At 45.1% G+C, this 18319-nt stretch overlaps 1 protein-coding gene across 1 annotated transcript in view; it reads left to right on the top strand.

Annotated features, from left to right (window-relative positions):
* Positions 1-18319, top strand: part of LOC126108113 (uncharacterized) — a 197234-nt gene that overhangs the window by 43082 nt on the left and 135833 nt on the right. Inside the window, exon 3 of the mRNA XM_049913384.1 lies at positions 11698-11854. Coding sequence (XP_049769341.1) covers positions 11698-11854 — 157 coding nt within the window. The remainder of the gene's footprint in view (positions 1-11697; positions 11855-18319) is intronic.

Here is an 18319-nt window from a genome sequence, read left to right as displayed (position 1 = left end):
TCATTGTCCCAGGAAGGGGAAACTTTATTGACACATTCTTGGGGTCAGATACATCACATGATCACACTGACAGAACCACAGGCACATAGACACAGGCAACAGAGCATGCACAATGTCGGCACTAGTACAGTGTATATCCGACTTTCGCAGCAATGCAGGCTGCTATTCTCCCATGGAGACGATCGTAGAGATGCTGGATGTAGTCCTGTGGAACGGCTTGCCATGCCATTTCCACCTGGCGCCTCAGTTGGACCAGCGTTCGTGCTGGACGTGCAGACCGCGTGAGACGACGCTTCATCCAGTCCCAAACATGCTCAATGGGGGACAGATCCGGAGATCTTGCTGGCCAGGGTAGTTGACTTACACCTTCTAGAGCACGTTGGGTGGCACGGGATACATGCGGACGTGCATTGTCCTGTTGGAACAGCAAGTTCCCGTGCCGGTCTAGGAATGGTAGAACGATGGGTTCGATGACGGTTTGGATGTACCGTGCACTATTCAGTGTCCCCTCGACGATCACCAGTGGTGTACGGCCAGTGTAGGAGATCGCTCCCCACACCATGATGCCGGGTGTTGGCCCTGTGTGCCTCGGTCGTATGCAGTCCTGATTGTGGCGCTCACCTGCACGGCGCCAAACACGCATACGACCATCATTGGCACCAAAGCAGAAGCGACTCTCATCGCTGAAGACGACACGTCTCCATTCGTCCCTCCATTCACGCCTGTCGCGACACCACTGGAGGCGGGCTGCACGATGTTGGGGCGTGAGCGGAAGACGGCCTAACGGTGTGCGGGACCGTAGCCCAGCTTCAAGGAGGCGGTTGCGAATGGTCCTCGCCGATACCCCAGGAGCAACGGTGTCCCTAATTTGCTGGGAAGTGGCGGTGCGGTCCCCTACGGCACTGCGTAGGATCCTACGGTCTTGGCTTGCATCCGTGCGTCGCTGCGGTCCGGTCCCAGGTCGACGGGCACGTGCACCTTCCGCCGACCACTGGCGACAACATCGATGTACTGTGGAGACCTCACGCCCCACGTGTTGAGCAATTCGGCGGTACGTCCACCCGGCCTCCCGCGTGCCCACTATACGCCCTCGCTCAAAGTCCGTCAACTGCACATACGGTTCACGTCCACGCTGTCGCGGCATGCTACCAGTGTTAAAGACTGCGATGGAGCTCCGTATGCCACGGCATACTGGCTGACACTGACGGCGGCGGTGCACAAATTCTGCGCAGCTAGCGCCATTCGACGGCCAACACCGCGGTTCCTGGTGTGTCCGCTGTGCCGTGCGTGTGATCATTGCTTGTACAGCCCTCTCGCAGTGTCCGGAGCAAGTATGGTGGGTCTGACACACCGGTGTCAATGTGTTCTTTTTTCCATTTCCAGGAGTGTATATACAATCATCATTACCTATATCACCTTTCGAATTTTTTTGTTTAATAATTGTAATTTTTTTATATTTCAATTGCTGAAGAGCGGCAAATAGCAGCTTGCAGCCCTCCCTCAGTAGGAGGAATGTAACACCAAGATAAATAATTTAAAAATAGTTGAAATCTCTGTTTTTATTGCCGGTTAGCACGCTACTACTGAGCCATAGGAATTCTAAAGGGGAAACTCCATCCGAACAGGCCTCGAGGGCCCCAATAGTACCGATCGATGGCGATGTCATCCTCAGCCCATAGTGTCGCTGGATGCGGATGTGGAGGGGCATGTGGTCAGCACGTTGCACTCCCAGCTGTCAGTTTTTGAGACTGGTGCAGCTACTTCTAAGTCGAGTAGCTCCTCAATTCGTCTCACAAGGACTGACAAGGGGAGGCCACAACGTTTGGCACGCAGATTTACTTCAAACTTCGTACACTCGTAGTACTGCATGAGGATAACAAAATGTGTAAGCAGTAGCGCGTACTTCTCAAGCGTTACTGAGAGAATCGCAAGATAATTTCGGTCGTCAGATATATATATGTGCGTGGCCATTTTTACTATGAAGCGGCAGCAGCCGAGTGGTGCCGGCACGGTAGCTCAGCGTCTTCGGTCAGAGCGTGAGCTACCTTTTGTAATAAAAAATCTGAGCGAACGGATCAACGAACAATGTGACGGGTGTCACCGGACGTCCGCCCTGAACAAATTCAACGAACAATATAGAACAAAATGAAATTAAAAAAAAGGGGGTTGTCGTTTAAGCCCCCTAATCACTGGATCGAGTGCCCTTCGTGAGTTTTATTTTTATTTTCAACACAGTCATTTTCTTTACTATTTATATTACAATTGATATAATGGGAAAAATACGTGTAATCGGATGAACTTTTATTAAATTTACAATGTTATTTGGCAGTCTACAAATTTTTATTATCACAAATAATATAATATTCATAACTATCGACTAGTAAACGACGAAACGCATAAAGTGATACTGAAAATGTATGCTTGTCCCTGACTTCAAAACTGTTCGTATTTAATCTAAAGAGAACGAGAAATTGCTTCTCGGAAGACGCTATTAAAATACACTCGTTACTGCATAACCAATTATCAGCACTGATTTTTTAAGCCGGCCGGAGTGGCCGTTCGGTTCTAGGTGCTACAGTCTGGAGCCGAGCGACCGCTACGGTCGCAGGTTCGAATCCTGCCTCGGGCATGGATGTGTGTGATGTCCTTAGGTTAATTAGTTCTAAGTTCTAGGCGACTGATGACCTCAGAAGTTAAGTCGCGTAGTGCTCAGAGCCATTTGAACCATTTTGAACCGATTTTTACGGAAATACTGCGTTATGCATGGTTCGCTTCCAAATTATCGTCTGAAAGAGAGGTTTTTGAAAAATGTTAACGAGTTTTGTATTTCCATGGAAAACCTCAAAAGACCTTGCGTATGCGCAAACATAGCATTTATTCAATGCAGCTATTGCCGTTTAACTTTATGTTTTTCATGTTTTTCCGAAAAATACCATCCTGCAACTAGTACTTGTAATGTCGAAAGCGACGATTAATTGTACATCTTTCGAAAGCCGTTTGTGCTGGTCAAAACTTGGAGGTAACAAGTCGTTTCGCGCTCCTTCCAGGTATAAGGGATTTCTGAAATCACGGACAAGCATACATTTGCAGTATCACTTTATGCGTTTGGTCGTTTACTAGTCGATAGTTATGAATATTATATTATTTGCGATAATAAAAATTAGTAGACCGCCAAATAACATTGTAAATTTAATAAAAGTTCATCCGATTACACGTATTTTTCCGATTATATCAATTGTAATATAAATAGTAAAGAAAATAACTGTGTTGAACATAAAATAAAATAAAAAAAAACAGACGAAGGGGACCCCATCCAGTCATTACGGGGCTTGGACGCTAACCACTCGGTTGCTGCTGCTTCATGGTACAAATGGCCAAGCACTGGTATATATTTGACGACCGAAATTATCTTGCGATTTTCTCAATAACGCTTGAGATGTAAGCGCTACTGCTTACACATTTTGCTGTCTTCATGCAGTACTACGACTGTACGAAGTTTGAAGTAAATCCGCGTTCCAAACGTTGTGGCCTCCCCTTGTGAGTGCACCCCGCTTGCCAACAGCGCCAACAGACCCAGACAGCCAGTGGTGGCACTAGTTTGCATTTGTCATTACGGAGCCGTGCGTATCTGTATCTCGATCTGTTAATGCTCGGTTATCTTTGCCCATAGATATAGGGAATTTCTCTGGTCTGCCGAAAGGGGGAAAGGCTAGCAGTTTTTCTGAAGGTGGATCGCCGCGAGAGAGCTAGGAGTGAGTTGGGCCTTTTTCCTCGTACTGGCGGTGCGGCGTGAACGAGGAAGCAAGGGCCGCATGGCGTGTGTATATGGAATGAAGTACCTGCTGCTGAAATGGAAGGGATCTGTACTTCAGCGAGGAATGATCCTAAGCTAATTTGAATTGGCAGACCTTCGTTGCCCATACAGAATCAGTGACGCCCGGTGTTAAACGACTTAGGACTGCACTTGTTTTGAGGTGTGCTGATTAAGACGCCATGGAGGTCGCCTTCTGCAGATGTAATGAATGTGCGTAAACCAGTAAGGGGCTATTGGTCGGTATTTATGTATTGGCTCTTTTTCATTCTTATACCAAGCAGATATACACTCCAGGAAATGGAAAAAAGAACACATTGACACCGGTGTGTCAGACCCACCATACTTGCTCCGGACACTGCGAGAGGGCTGTACAAGCAATGATCACACGCACGGCACAGCGGACACACCAGGAACCGCGGTGTTGGCCGTCGAATGGCGCTAGCTGCGCAGCATTTGTGCACCGCCGCCGTCAGTGTCAGCCAGTTTGCCGTGGCATACGGAGCTCCATCGCAGTCTTTAACACTGGTAGCATGCCGCGACAGCGTGGACGTGAACCGTATGTGCAGTTGACGGACTTTGAGCGAGGGCGTATAGTGGGCATGCGGGAGGCCGGGTGGACGTACCGCCGAATTGCTCAACACGTGGGGCGTGAGGTCTCTACAGTACATCGATGTTGTCGCCAGTGGTCGGCGGAAGGTGCACGTGCCCGTCGACCTGGGACCGGACCGCAGCGACGCACGGATGCACGCCAAGACCGTAGGATCCTACGTAGTGCCGTAGGGGACCGCACCGCCACTTCCCAGCAAATTAGGGACACTGTTGCTCCTGGGGTATCGGCGAGGACCATTCGCAACCGCCTCCATGAAGCTGGGCTACGGTCCCGCACACCGTTAGGCCGTCTTCCGCTCACGCCCCAACATCGTGCAGCCCGCCTCCAGTGGTGTCGCGACAGGCGTGAATGGAGGGACGAATGGAGACGTGTCGTCTTCAGCGATGAGAGTCGCTTCTGCCTTGGTGCCAATGATGGTCGTATGCGTGTTTGGCGTCGTGCAGGTGAGCGCCACAATCAGGACTGCATACGACCGAGGCACACAGGGCCAACACCCGGCATCATGGTGTGGGGAGCGATCTCCTACACTGGCCGTACACCACTGGTGATCGTCGAGGGGACACTGAATAGTGCACGGTACATCCAAACCGTGATCGAACCCATCGTTCTACCATTCCTAGACCAGCAAGGGAACTTGCTGTTCCAACAGGACAATGCACGTCCGCATGTATCCCGTGCCACCCAACGTGCTCTAGAAGGTGTAAGTCAACTACCCTGGCCAGCAAGATCTCCGGATCTGTCCCCCATTGAGCATGTTTGGGACTGGATGAAGCGTCGTCTCACGCGGTCTGCACGTCCAGCACGAACGCTGGTCCAACTGAGGCGCCAGGTGGAAATGGCATGGCAAGCCGTTCCACAGGACTACATCCAGCATCTTTACGATCGTCTCCATGGGAGAATAGCAGCCTGCATTGCTGCGAAAGGTGGATATACACTGTACTAGTGCCGACATTGTGCATGCTCTGTTGCCTGTGTCTATGTGCCTGTGGTTCTGTCAGTGTGATCATGTGATGTATCTGACCCCAGGAATGTGTCAATAAAGTTTCCCCTTCCTGGGACAATGAATTCACGGTGTTCTTATTTCAATTTCCAGGAGTGTAGCATTATCTAGTGAACATTTGCCCATATGTAGCTGTACACAGTATGGTCATTGGTATGGATTTCATGGTTTATATTTAATGAAGTTAAAAAATTATTAGAAATCTGTTATTGGCATTTTGTTGCTATGTCATATTGAGCAATTTAGCTGTTTTACTTAGCAGTACCTACTGTGATAAATTAGTCCTGAAATCAGCTGTTTTGCGTTTCATGAAAACTCATTTAAGCAGGTATTAACAGGTATTTTTTTAAAAATTATTATTATTACCATTTTTGCGCTGTATCTGCTTTAGGTAATTTGAAGGTCGCTGCTGATGTTGTTGAAGTACGTCTATTAAACTCCAAGTTAATAACTGAATAGTGAGTGAGTCCCCATTTCGCGTGGAACATTTACGTCGGCGGCGCTGCAATTTTTCGCTTCACATGGGGCATCTCTTCCGATTCTCGCGCAGGCGCAGTGGCCTGGACCCGGGGTATAAAGGATCTGCCGTTTTCGATTTTCTTACAGTTCCATCGTGATTGTGTACCCAGCGATCCCACCTGAATATGGCGGTCAGATGGACTGTCGATATATCATGTAGTGAAGATGATTATATACGACTGCATACCCGTGTAGAGCATAAACATATAAGACGCAGGGAAAATCTACGGAATCACATCGGATAACATTCCTGTCAGACATTCTTCTTATCGATTATCACCACCTAAGATGGAGGATTTGCGGAAAATGATTGCTGATGGTGTGAGTAGGAAATCTATATTGTTCTATTCCTCTTCGATATTTGTAGTGCCCAAGGGCAAGGGAGGGGGCTATAGGCCAATAGTTGACTACCAAGTCCTCAATCAAAAGCTAGTGTTGCAGTTGTACCCATGCCTGACCTGCACCTCCATACATGTTTCACGTGGTTTCCTGGGGCCCACTATTCTACAGTCCTCGACTTGAATCAGGCATACCATCATATAGCTTTAGCAGAAAATCTAAATACCTAATTACCTTCTGTACAGATTATACACTGAAGAGCCAAAGAAACTGGTACACTTGCCTAATATCGTGTAGGACCGCCGCAAGCACGCAGAAGTGCCGCAATACGACGTGGCATGGACTCGACTAAAGTCTGGAGTAGTGCTGGAGAGTATTGACACCATGAATCCTGCAGGGCTGTCCATAAATCCTTAAGAGTACGAGGCATCACAGATATACTCAATAATGTTCACGTCTGGGGAGTCTTTTGGCCAGCGGAAGTGTTTAAACTCAGAAGAGTGTTTCTGGAGCCACTCTGTAGCAACTCTGGACGTGTGGGGTGTCGCATTGTCCTGGTGGAATTTCTCAAGTCCGTCGGTATTCACAGTGTACTTGAGTGGATGCAGGTGATCAGACAGGATGCTTACGTACGTGTCACTTGCCAGAGTTGTATCTAGACGTATCAGGGGTCCCATATCACTCCAACAGTCCAACTGCATACGCTCCATACCCTTACAGAGCCTCTACCAACTTGAACAGTCCTCTGCTGACATGCAGGTCCATGGATTCAGGAGGCTGTCTCCATACGCCCATCCGATCGATACAAGTGGAAACGAGACTCGTACAGGCAACATGTTTCCAGTCATCAACAATCCAACGTCGGTGTTGAAGGGGCCAGGCGAGGTGTAAAGCTTTGTGTCGTGCAGTCACCACGGGTACACGAGTGGGACTTCGGCTCCGAAAGTCCATATCGATGACGTTCGTTGAGTGGTTCGCACGCTGACACTTGTTGATGGCCCAGCAATGAAATCTGCAGCAATTTGCGGAAAGATTGCATTTCTATGACGTTGAATGATTCTCTTCAGTCGTCGTTGGTCCCGTTTTTGCAGGATCCGGCCGCAACAATGTCGGAGATTTGATGTTTTACCAGATCTTGATATCCACAGTACACTCGTGGAAAGGTCGTAGGGGAAAATCCCCCTTCATCGCCACCTCGATGCTGTGCCCCATCGGCCGGCCGGAGTGGTCGTGCGGTTCTAGGCGCTACAGTCTGGAGCCGGGCGACCTCTACGGTCGCAGGTTCGAATCCTGCCTCGGGCATGGATGTGTGTGATGTCCTTAGGTTAGTTAGGTTTAATTAGTTCTAAGTTCTAGGCGACTGATGACCTCAGCAGTTAAGTCGCGTATGCTCAGAGCCATTTGAACCATTTTGTGCCCCATCGCTCGTGCGCCGACTATAACACCACGTTCAAACTCACTTAAATCTTGATAACATGCCATTGTAGCATCAGTAACCTATCTAACAACTGTGCCAGACACTTGTTGTCTGATATAGACGTTGCCGACCGCAGCGCCATATTCTGACTGTTTGCACATCTCTGTACTTGAATACCACTTTCTTCGGCGCTTCAGTGCAATTTGTTCGAATATAATGTGGCCCCTTCAGACTGTCAATTGGTGCTACCATTTTGTCTCGTTTATTGGATAATGTTCTGATAAACTCAAGTATAAATGTGTGTATAACTATTTAGACGATGTAGTGATTTATAATGAATCTCTTACCCAGCATCTGTAACATCTTCGTTAGGTATTGGTTTGTCTTAGGAAGGCAAGACTTACTGTTAAACCTAGTACGGCCAATCTGGAATGGGCGGAAATATCCTTCTCAGATCAGCTTGTTTGAGCAGGAGGGATTAAGATTGATCGTGAGTGGACTAAAGCTATTCATGATTTTCCTCGTCTCATTAATGAGAAAGGTGTACCAAGATTCACTGGAGTCGTAAGCGTCTTTAGAAAATTTATTTCCGGCTTTGCCCAGAGTGTGGCACCCTTTAATCCACTCAGTCGTAAAGGGGAAACCTTTGTTTGGGAATATAGTCAACAAGTCGTCTATGATGCCCTAAAAAGAACTCTAAATAATGCTCCTGCGCCCTCAATCGCCGATTTTCAGCGTACATTCTACAGAGTGACGTTTCCAGTTCTGAAACCGCTGTTCTGTAACAAGACGATCGATGAAACAGTAGGCCACTTGCTTATGTTTCTAGAGTTCTGTTTGCTGACGAGTTGAAATTCTCTCTCTATATGAACTCGAGACCTTGGCTGTTTTATTATAGATGGAACACAGTAGCTTTCAATTAGAAAGGATACTCAAGACCTAAGTTGGGTGTTAGCTCGTCCTGTCTAAACTGGACGTAAGGAGAAGAGAGAACCAGTTAGCAGACGCATTAAACCGGGTTTTAGAGCAGAAGAAGACACATTACAGGCAGAATTGGAGCCTGAGTTTTTAAGTGCTTTGTTGATTGAGATATGTGCTCTGTACCACAATATCGGGAAGAAACAGCATCAGGATGCCAGGACTGCTGATATTCAACATTTGAGTCAGGAGCTGGACGTTTCAGGTTGTTTTTTAAATAAAGGGATAGTATGCTATCGCACAAAATGTGATGGAGGACTCAAAATTTGACTTCCCCGCGAACTGGTCGCCACTGTATTTCATTTTCTGCATTCGTCCCCGTGTGGTGGCCATTTGCGAATCTTCAAGATTATTAGGAAGGTTCCGGAAAAACTGGATGCGAAGACTATTGAGCGTAGTAAGGAAAGGGCTGACTCTTCTTCACATCCCTCTCTGCGCTGTCGTTTCCAATTGGCGTTCCGGCACTTGACTTTACGCCGTGACACATTGGGCAACTGTCACATCGGAGTACCCCACAAACCTGGATATTGCACCATTCGACGAGCTAGAGAAATGGAGACTCTTTCTTAGAAACTTCTTAGGCGGCATCTCCGCATCATTGATAGTGATGACTCAACTTTTGACATCAATGTTCGTTCAAGCTCCTTATATACCCTTCCAGCCGCGCGGGATTAGCCGCGCGGTCTAGGGCGCTGCAGTCATGGACTGTGCGGCTGGTCCTCCCTCGGGCATGGGTGTGTGTGTTTGTCCTTACGATAATTTAGGTTAAGTAGTGTGTAAGCTTAGGGACTAGTGACCTTAGCAGTTAAGTCCCATAAGATTTAACACACATTTGAACATATACCCTTCCAGGCCTAGAAACAACGCCAAAAAACGAGGAGCGCTAACGTACTCTCGCGGCCTTTCTACCTGCCACAGAGACTTGCAGCTATAATCGTTTACATACCCGCTGATAGTGTGTGCGAGCGGGAATTTACATTGACATCTGGCCATGTATTCTGCATGCTCCAATTTTTTCGTCAGGCATCTAACTGTGTATGTTTATGAATCTCTTGAGAATACAGTTGCTATAATTTTACTTTATTAAACCATATTTTATGTATTACAAATCGGCTAAAATATTTTACTTACATCTTCGTTTCCATCGGGATATGCTGTACGTTAAACTAGGGTCACAGTATTTTTGTTTGAGACTGTCTGTTTTACATTGTTAACCAAAGTAGCCTAAAAATAATTTGTTGACACACCCTCGCATAAAATGACTGAAAGAAATGATAATTAAATCAAGACCCTATACTGCTGACAGGCGTTGATATACATCAACGGGAACAGTTGAAAATGTGTGCCCCGACCGGGACTCGAACCTGGGATCTCCTGCTTATATGGTAGACGATCTAGCCCTCTGAGCCAGCGAGGGCACAGAGGATAGTGCGACTGCAGGGATTTATCCCTTGCACGCTCCCCATGAGACCCACATTCCCAACTTAATGTCAACACACTACATTCATAGTGCCCCTGCCCACTACACTCATTACTCGTGCAGACAAAATGACCGAGTTCCGTAAGAGCTCGGGCAATGCGTGTGCACCCGCACAGAAGAAGGAGGTCAATGGCCGGTTAGCCTTAACTATATATATGGAGATGGTATCTGTTATTTCGGACTTTGTCAGATGGTCTGCCACGAGTAATGAGTGTAATGGGCAGGGGCACTACGAATGTAGTGTGTGAACATTATGTTGGGAATGTGGGTGTCACGGGGAGCGTGCAAGGGATAAAACCCTGCAGTCGCACTATCCTCTGTGCCCTCGGTGGCTCAGAGGGCTAGTGCGTCTACCATATAAGCAGGAGATCCCAGGTTCGAGTTCCGGTCGGGACACACATTTTGAACTGTTCCCGTTGATGTATATCATCGCCTGTTAACAGCGTAGGGCCTTGATTTAATTATCATTTCCTTCTAGAGTGCTGCATGGTCACCGATTGTGTCGATTCTGTTGGACATGTCCGAAAGAACAGATACCATCTCCATATATAAAATGACTTAGGTCGCTTAGCAAAACAGCCAGATAACCGAAATTCATTTGAGCAAATCAGCCTGTTTAAGTCAGCTCCTGCAGTGGTGGTAAACTATCAATGCTGCTTTCCAGTACATGGAGCAATTGTGCAGCCCTTGCACAGTGGTGACCTTACTCTCTCCTGTCTGCTGAAAACATGAGTTACACAACGCAGATCAGCTGCTCAGGGCCAGCGTGTACGTAATTTAGTATGTAATGGTACGAACATTTTATTCATTTACATTATAGGAAGGATCATTGTTGCGAAGCTACTGCATATTGTGAGTACTTCTCATGGCATAACATGATGAAATAAAATTTTATTTGACGTTATCCTCATATCTCACATGGGAATAAAACAGTGCCTTTAAAATATATGAGTGTATATTGATGCATATGGACCCCGCAGTTGAACAGTGCTAAAGGACGCACGCGACCTTAAATCGACCGTGTCCGACACTTCTTAGAAAACTCACCTCCTTACGTTGTCTGCCCCCTTACCTGAGTGGTCAATACGTCTGACTACCATGCAGCGGGCGTGGGTTCGATTCCTGGCCGGGTCGGAGATTTTCTCCGCTCTGGAACTGAGTGTTGTCCTCATCATCATTTCATCATCATCATCGACATATACCACGCCCACTGTGGCGTCACCTGAAAGAACTTGCCACTCGGCGGCCGAACTTCCCCAGGCGGGGATTCCCGGCTATCAATGCCGTACGCTAGCTTCATTTCACCTCCTCACACTGGATATGCTTTTCTTACTTCCTGTTTATCACCCACATTTCACTTCCATTTAATAGTGCTGGTAGAATAACAGTCTTATAGAAGTTTAAACGCAACATCTGCTAACTTTTCCTCAAATGTTGCTAATTCTAAATAAATACGCAGAAGAAGGTCCATGTTGATATATAGGGACTAACTGGTTTTGTTCGACGTACGTTGTCAGTGTTGTGGGTGTGGCGTGCACAGGCTGGCCGGGGAGAACGCGTCCGAGGAGAGGCAGCAGCGGGTGGCCGACTACCTGCGGGCGGTGGCGAACGCCTCGCCGCGCCGCCTGGGGGCCCTGCGCCGCTTCGCGGGCGACCGCAGTCTGCCACAGTCCGACCTGCTGCAGCTGGTGCTCGAGGTGGGCGCGCTCAGCGCCTTGCCGTCTTGCGCAAACTGCACTTCTTTCACGCTCACAAACGCTCTTGTAGTTTTCCTTATACATGGATCCGCAGTCCTCAGACATCGGTCAAAAGACGACATGGTTCCGCTGAGGTTATGAGATTTGGCCAGTATTTTCTATTGGCCGATTTTCATCAAATAGTCATTACCAAGTGCCCTAGTAAAAGTAAGAGACATACGTTGGGATATCGACAAGAAGAAATACACTACTGGCCACTAAAATTGCTACACCAAGAACAAATGCAGATGATAAACGGGTATTCAATGGACAGATATATTATACTGGAACTAACACGTGTTTTCATTTTCACGCAGTTTGGGTGCATAGATCCTGAGAAATCAGTACCCAGAACAACCACCTCTGGCCGTAATAACGGCCCTGATACGCCTGGGCATTGAGTCAAACAGAGCTTGGATGGCGTGTACAGGCACAGCTGCTCATGCAGCTTCAACACGATACCACAGCTCATCAAGAGTAGTGACTGGCATATTGTGACGAGCCAGTTGCTCGGTCACCATTGACCAGACGTTTTCAATTGGTGAGAGATCTGGAGAACGTGCTGGCCAGGGCAGCAGTCGAACATTTTCTGTATCCAGAAAGGCCCGTACAGGACCTGCAACATGCGGTCGTGCATTATCCTGCTGAATTGTAGGGTTTCGCAGGGATCGAATGAAGGGTAGAGCCACGGGTCGTAACACATCTGAAATGAAACGTCCACTGTTCAAACTGCCGTCAATGCGAACAAGAGGTGACCGAGACGTGCAACCAATGGCACCCCATGCTATCACTCCGTGTGATACGCCAGTATGGCGATGACGAATACACGCTTCCAATGTGCGTTCAACGCGATGTCGCCAAACACGGGTGCGACCATCATGCTGCTGTAAACAGTACCTGGATTCATCCGAAAAAATGATGTTTTGCCATTCGTGCACCCAGGTTCGTCGTTGAGTCCACCATCGCAGTCGCTCCTGTCTGTGATGCAACGTCGAGGGAAACCGCCATGGTCTCCGAGCTGATAGTCCATGCTGCTGCAAACGTCGTCGAACTGTTCGTGCAGATGGTTTTTGTCTTGAAAACGTCCCCATCTGTTGACTCAGGGATCGAGACGTGGCTGCACGATTCTTTACCGCCATGCGGATAAGATGCCTATCATCTCGACTGCTAGTGATACGAGGTCGTTGGGATCCAGCACGGCGTTCCGTATTACCCTCCTGAACCCACCGATTCCATATTCTGCTAACAGTCATTGGATCCCGACCAACGCGAGCAGCAATGTCGCAACACGATAAACCGCAATCGCGATAGGCTACAATCTGACCTTTATCAAAGTCGGCCACGTGATGGTACGTATTTCTCCTCCTTACACGAGGCATCACAACAACGTTTCACCAGGCAAAGCCGGTCAACTGCTGATTGTGTATGAGAAATTGGTTGGAAACTGTCCTCATGTCAGCACGTTGTAGGTGTGACTGTTGTGTGAATGTTCTTAAAAGCTAATCATTTGCATATCACAGCATCTTCTTCCTGTCGGTTAAATTTCGCGTGTGTAGCACGTCATCTTCGTGGTGTAGCAATTTTAATGGCCAGTAGTGTATGCACATACCATGTCTGAACCAACGTAATTATTTACGTTTAAAAACCTCCGCAGCGACGTAGATGACGCTGAGACAAGACGTTTAATATAAGACACATGGGATCGCAAACGTATATACTCCAAAATTGGATGACAATTGTTGAACATCAGACGTCAACAGAAGACGTACCGCTACGCACGTGCACTGGTTGAACCTGCTGGTATGTCGCTCCTGACCATCCCAGCCAAGTTTTCACATCGGTGTCGATTTGGATCCAGGTGCGCGACTGCAGTGTTAGGGGCTTATGTCTGACCGGCAGTATTTTTTTCATTGCGTTAGACAATCACATGTTTACATTGAGGAAAGATCCATTATTTACCGATTTCGAGGTCTCCACTAGTTTACAGCAAAGTAAAGTACAACAAAAACCTACCGTATTGCATCACAAATATACGAATTTAAGTTTCCGAAATGCGTCGTCATCAGTAAATGACCCGCGTTTTCTTTACTAAACAATGTTTGTAAACAAAAAGGAAGGGAAAAAAGGAAAGTGTAAGAGGTATGCGATGTATGCGCTGCCTGCAATAGGCAAGCTTCGACCATAAATATAATAGACTGGCCCTGACGTCATTTTCGTGGCTCCAACATCTCTGGGCTGAAGTCACGTGAATGTTGGCAAAACATGGTTGTTTCGTGTTGCGCTTATGGCTGTACTCAGCGTTTTGTCGGGGAAATGGCATTACATTTCACGTGTAAGTGTGTCTAAGATAGTGCAGACGCGTTTATTGAAATCTGCTGAAGTGACTTTTATATGTTTTTGACGCTTGAAATAGAGTATCACGTAAACTAAAGTGTTGAAAGTGATGCCTGTAAACTCAGACTCATATTACATTTTGGAAAGTATCTGTGATGATTCGGTTACAGAAGTAAGTATAACTGTTTCTCGTTACTACTCATAGGTTCTGTAAGGATGAAAACCGAAGGCAGCTTTGGATACAGGCCTTGAAACGGAAAAACTTTAAGCCGTTTGCACATACGCGCCTTTGCTCGAAGCACTTCGAGGAGAAGTGTTTTGATAGGTTAGTTATTATTTACAATGTATATTTATAATTTGTATTTACAGTGTCTGTCATTTTTAAACCTACGCTCCAAAAATATTTTCTGAAACTGCAAAGTCTCACCTTTCATCTAAAATATCTTTTTTTTTAAACTAATAGTTTAAACTTTTGTAAAAATAGTGGGAACTGAACCTTTGAAGTGCACCTAAAATTTATACTCTAAAATGGACCTGCTCCTAAAGTAAACAATTTTGACACCTATAATTGACATAATTCCCATAGCCCATTTTCTTTTATAAGTGACTAAAGCTCGAAACGTGGCGAATACAACGTTTAAAGTTTTGACACGAGCCCACTCTTACTGTTTAAAAGAATTTTAATGACATTTTACTATAATTGATAGTTTATAGTAATTTCGTCCCACTGCCCACCAGAGTGGCGTTCGATGTATTTGTTAGATTTTATAAATGGTACTTTGAACAAATCCAGGTCAAATGTAGTTCTGGCATAATTTTTCACAAATAAGAAAGTAGTTTTTGTTGGAAGCGTTTGGCAGTCAGTTGAGAAATGTGGGGAAAATCCGATACAAACATAGGATGGCAGACCGCTGATTTGAAATCCCGCCACGTTTTGCCAACAGTCACGTGGTTTATGTTGGAGCCACACCAGCCGTATAGCTTCTGCACAGCAAGGCCAGTCTACTAGTATCTATGGTCGAAGTAGGCAAGGCAGAGGAGAGTCTCTGGCCAGAGAGCAGTATGTAATTAGTTGTTGCTTGTCGCTAGTCGGCATCAGTCTGCATGAGTCGGCAGCAGTCTTCAGTAGTCTGCGTGAGTCGGCAGTAGTCGGCGGTAGTCGGCGCGTGTCGGCAGTCTGCTCTGGTCGGGACTCCGGAGGATGAGTATTATTGTAGAAGGTAAAGAAGCAGCCTTGCGCATATCTAGTAGTGTATGTTAACTGTCATCCAATTTCTTTAAAAAAATGCCCCAATAATAACTTTTATAATATAAAGTAATTTTTTTTTAAAAAAAAGCATTCATTTCAATTTAAAGATTTTATTCAATGGATTATCTTTCCTTTCATGAATCACAAAGCATAGGCCAGCACTGCACGGAGCTGTGCCGAAAATTTTGTATATAAGAGCAGATATATTCGCAGTTTTTATTGAGGTAAGAATTTTTGCATTTTTATTCAGAATACAGGGCCGAGGCGCAGCGCTGCTGTCGTCATAAAATTTACCAGGTTACTGATTTTTTTTTATTTTGGTGTTTAGGAATTTTTCTGTTTCGAACTTAACATTAAATGAGAAAAGAATTTTGTGGGAACATTAAATGTGAATGCATTTCTGCACAGAGATTATAAATGGGAATCAATTTTGTTCAGAGGATACAATATTTTAAAATTCATTTAATTGTTATTTCCGAGGGGAGTTTACACATGGTTCATTTTAATTAATATTTCCGTGGGGAGGTTACACTTGGTTTATATTTTTTTTTTATATTACCGTGGGGAGGTTACACTAAAATTCAAATTTTAAATTTAGTATTTTTGTGGGGAGGTTACACTTGGCGACATCCGTATTTCTTTGTGAATCTTCTGAGAAGTAGTCATATATCTGCTCTTATTTACTTAAATGTAGCTTGCATCTGGCGCAACGCATTTACTAATTTGTCACTCTTTCTTTCACAGATCATCGGCAATTTGTTGCTCTTTGTTGTAATTGTGTTTGTTGCATTTCTGCATTGTCTTTGTTTCATTTGTGATTAATTTTGATTTGTGAAAAATCCGCGAAAAACTGTTAACAGTACATCGCGATGTGCAATGAGTGAAACAGCCGACTCGAATAATTTGACCGATCATACTAGCGACAGTTTGTGTAATAATGATAGTTCTCTATTCACAGACAATCAGTGCGTACTGATCACTAGTAATGATTTTAATGCTAATGATGAGCAAACAAATTCAATTGTGTCCTCTGTTAATTTAACGACAATTGATGACGCGGGACGTTCTGTCGCAATGAACGCTGCCCAGCTTGACACACCCGGTTTGCAAAATTTACGCAATGAACAGACAAATTTTTCTAACGAAAATGAACAGTGTAATCATAGTACGACAGATTTATTTGATTCCGGTGTAGTGACCAACAGTGCACATCCGATTAGCAAACATTTTCAAGAATCACAAAATGACCGAATGGTTACACAAAACGTGACAATTGCAGGTACGCCATCAAACAGCACAGAGAATAGAGTAGGTAATATTGGCTTGGATCAAATTATGGCAGTATTGCTACAACGGAATGAATATTTCAAACAACTTAAGGACTCGTACAAACAACAGCGGAATGAAATGCTAGATAACCATTTCAAACAACTTAATGAATCGTGCAAACAATTTAGTGAAAGTTTCAAACAGTCGAACGAAAAACACGACAACCTTAATGAACAGAACGAACAACATAGTGAACAGATTACAGCCGTTACCGCGCAATGTCATGATACTAAAGAACAATTACGTGACGAAATTGAGGCTTGTGTTAAGAACAGTAGTGAAGAAATTAGATCTGTTGCACAAGAATTAAATAATACACATGCAGCCACAACAGAATCACTTAGAAATGAAATTAGTGCAGTCACTGAACAATGTTCAGAAAACGCAATACAGATACGTGACGAGTTTAATTTAAAGTCACCAGAATTTTCACGCACTCTGGATATGGAAGTCGATAAGAAATTTGAACAACAGATCAGACAAATTGACGAACGTATTAAAGTGACAGAAATGAAAAATGTTTCAGTCACTAACACGTCACAGCATACGGCACATTCCGAACATTTGTCACACTCACACAGCTAGTATAACTTAAGTAATTTACAGAGACTACGTGACTTAAAATCCGAAAAGACACAGACAAACAGATTCTCATGTAATCGTGAACCAGTTCACACATTCAGAGACGATAACGTTAATTTCAATCAATTTTTATTCGTAAGAAAATCTAAGGTGTTTAATAATAACAGAGCACAGGTACATGCTTTGAATTGTATGCGACAATTTATTTTTGTACTTTCACCAGCTTGGCCTGTAATGCAGAAACTAGAATTAGCATGGATACAGCAATTTGATTTTGAATTTTAACCGGCATTGCCTGTAACGCAGAAACTAAAATTTATTTGTAGCGCGTAATTGACCTCAGAGGATTCATTACGCTTTAATGAATATGTGCCGTAGCGGGCATGGGGCCCCGAGCCGTAGTAGTGCTGTTTCATCTTTAGTTTTCTGCACTGCTGCCTTCTCTTCTACTATCCTTTATATCTATTAAAACAGCTCTTTAACTATCGATCTATCTAGAATTAAGAAACGTGTAAAGAAAACCCGATATGACAAGTTTTACCGAAAGTGACAATTTTCATTAGACACTCCCGAAATGAAAAGAAATAACAGCATAATTTTAATAACAGGCAAAATTCTAATCATCAGTATGTACAAAATTTTCAGCAGTCGCAAATACATTTTGGTAACAATAGAGGTTTTTCCCAACAACATCAACAAAACCAGTCGGTTAGCATACCTATCCAACAATGCAGTCTGCAAGGTCAACCAAGCTTTAATGTTTCGCCGCCTGCACGTATAGCATCAGCTCCAACAAATAATAACGCACAGCAACAAGGAAATAACTACTTCCAGAAAACACACCATTTCAATTCCTATCGCAATGCACCGTATAGAAATGACTATCATGACAGGCGTAAAAGTAATGAGCACAGTTTTCAGCGTACGTTTAA

This window comes from Schistocerca cancellata, chromosome 1, assembly GCF_023864275.1.
Source record: "Schistocerca cancellata isolate TAMUIC-IGC-003103 chromosome 1, iqSchCanc2.1, whole genome shotgun sequence".
Lineage (NCBI taxonomy): Eukaryota > Metazoa > Arthropoda > Insecta > Orthoptera > Acrididae > Schistocerca > Schistocerca cancellata.
The sequence above is the reverse complement of the archived record's forward strand: the minus strand, read 5'-3'. Positions and strand labels throughout refer to the sequence as shown.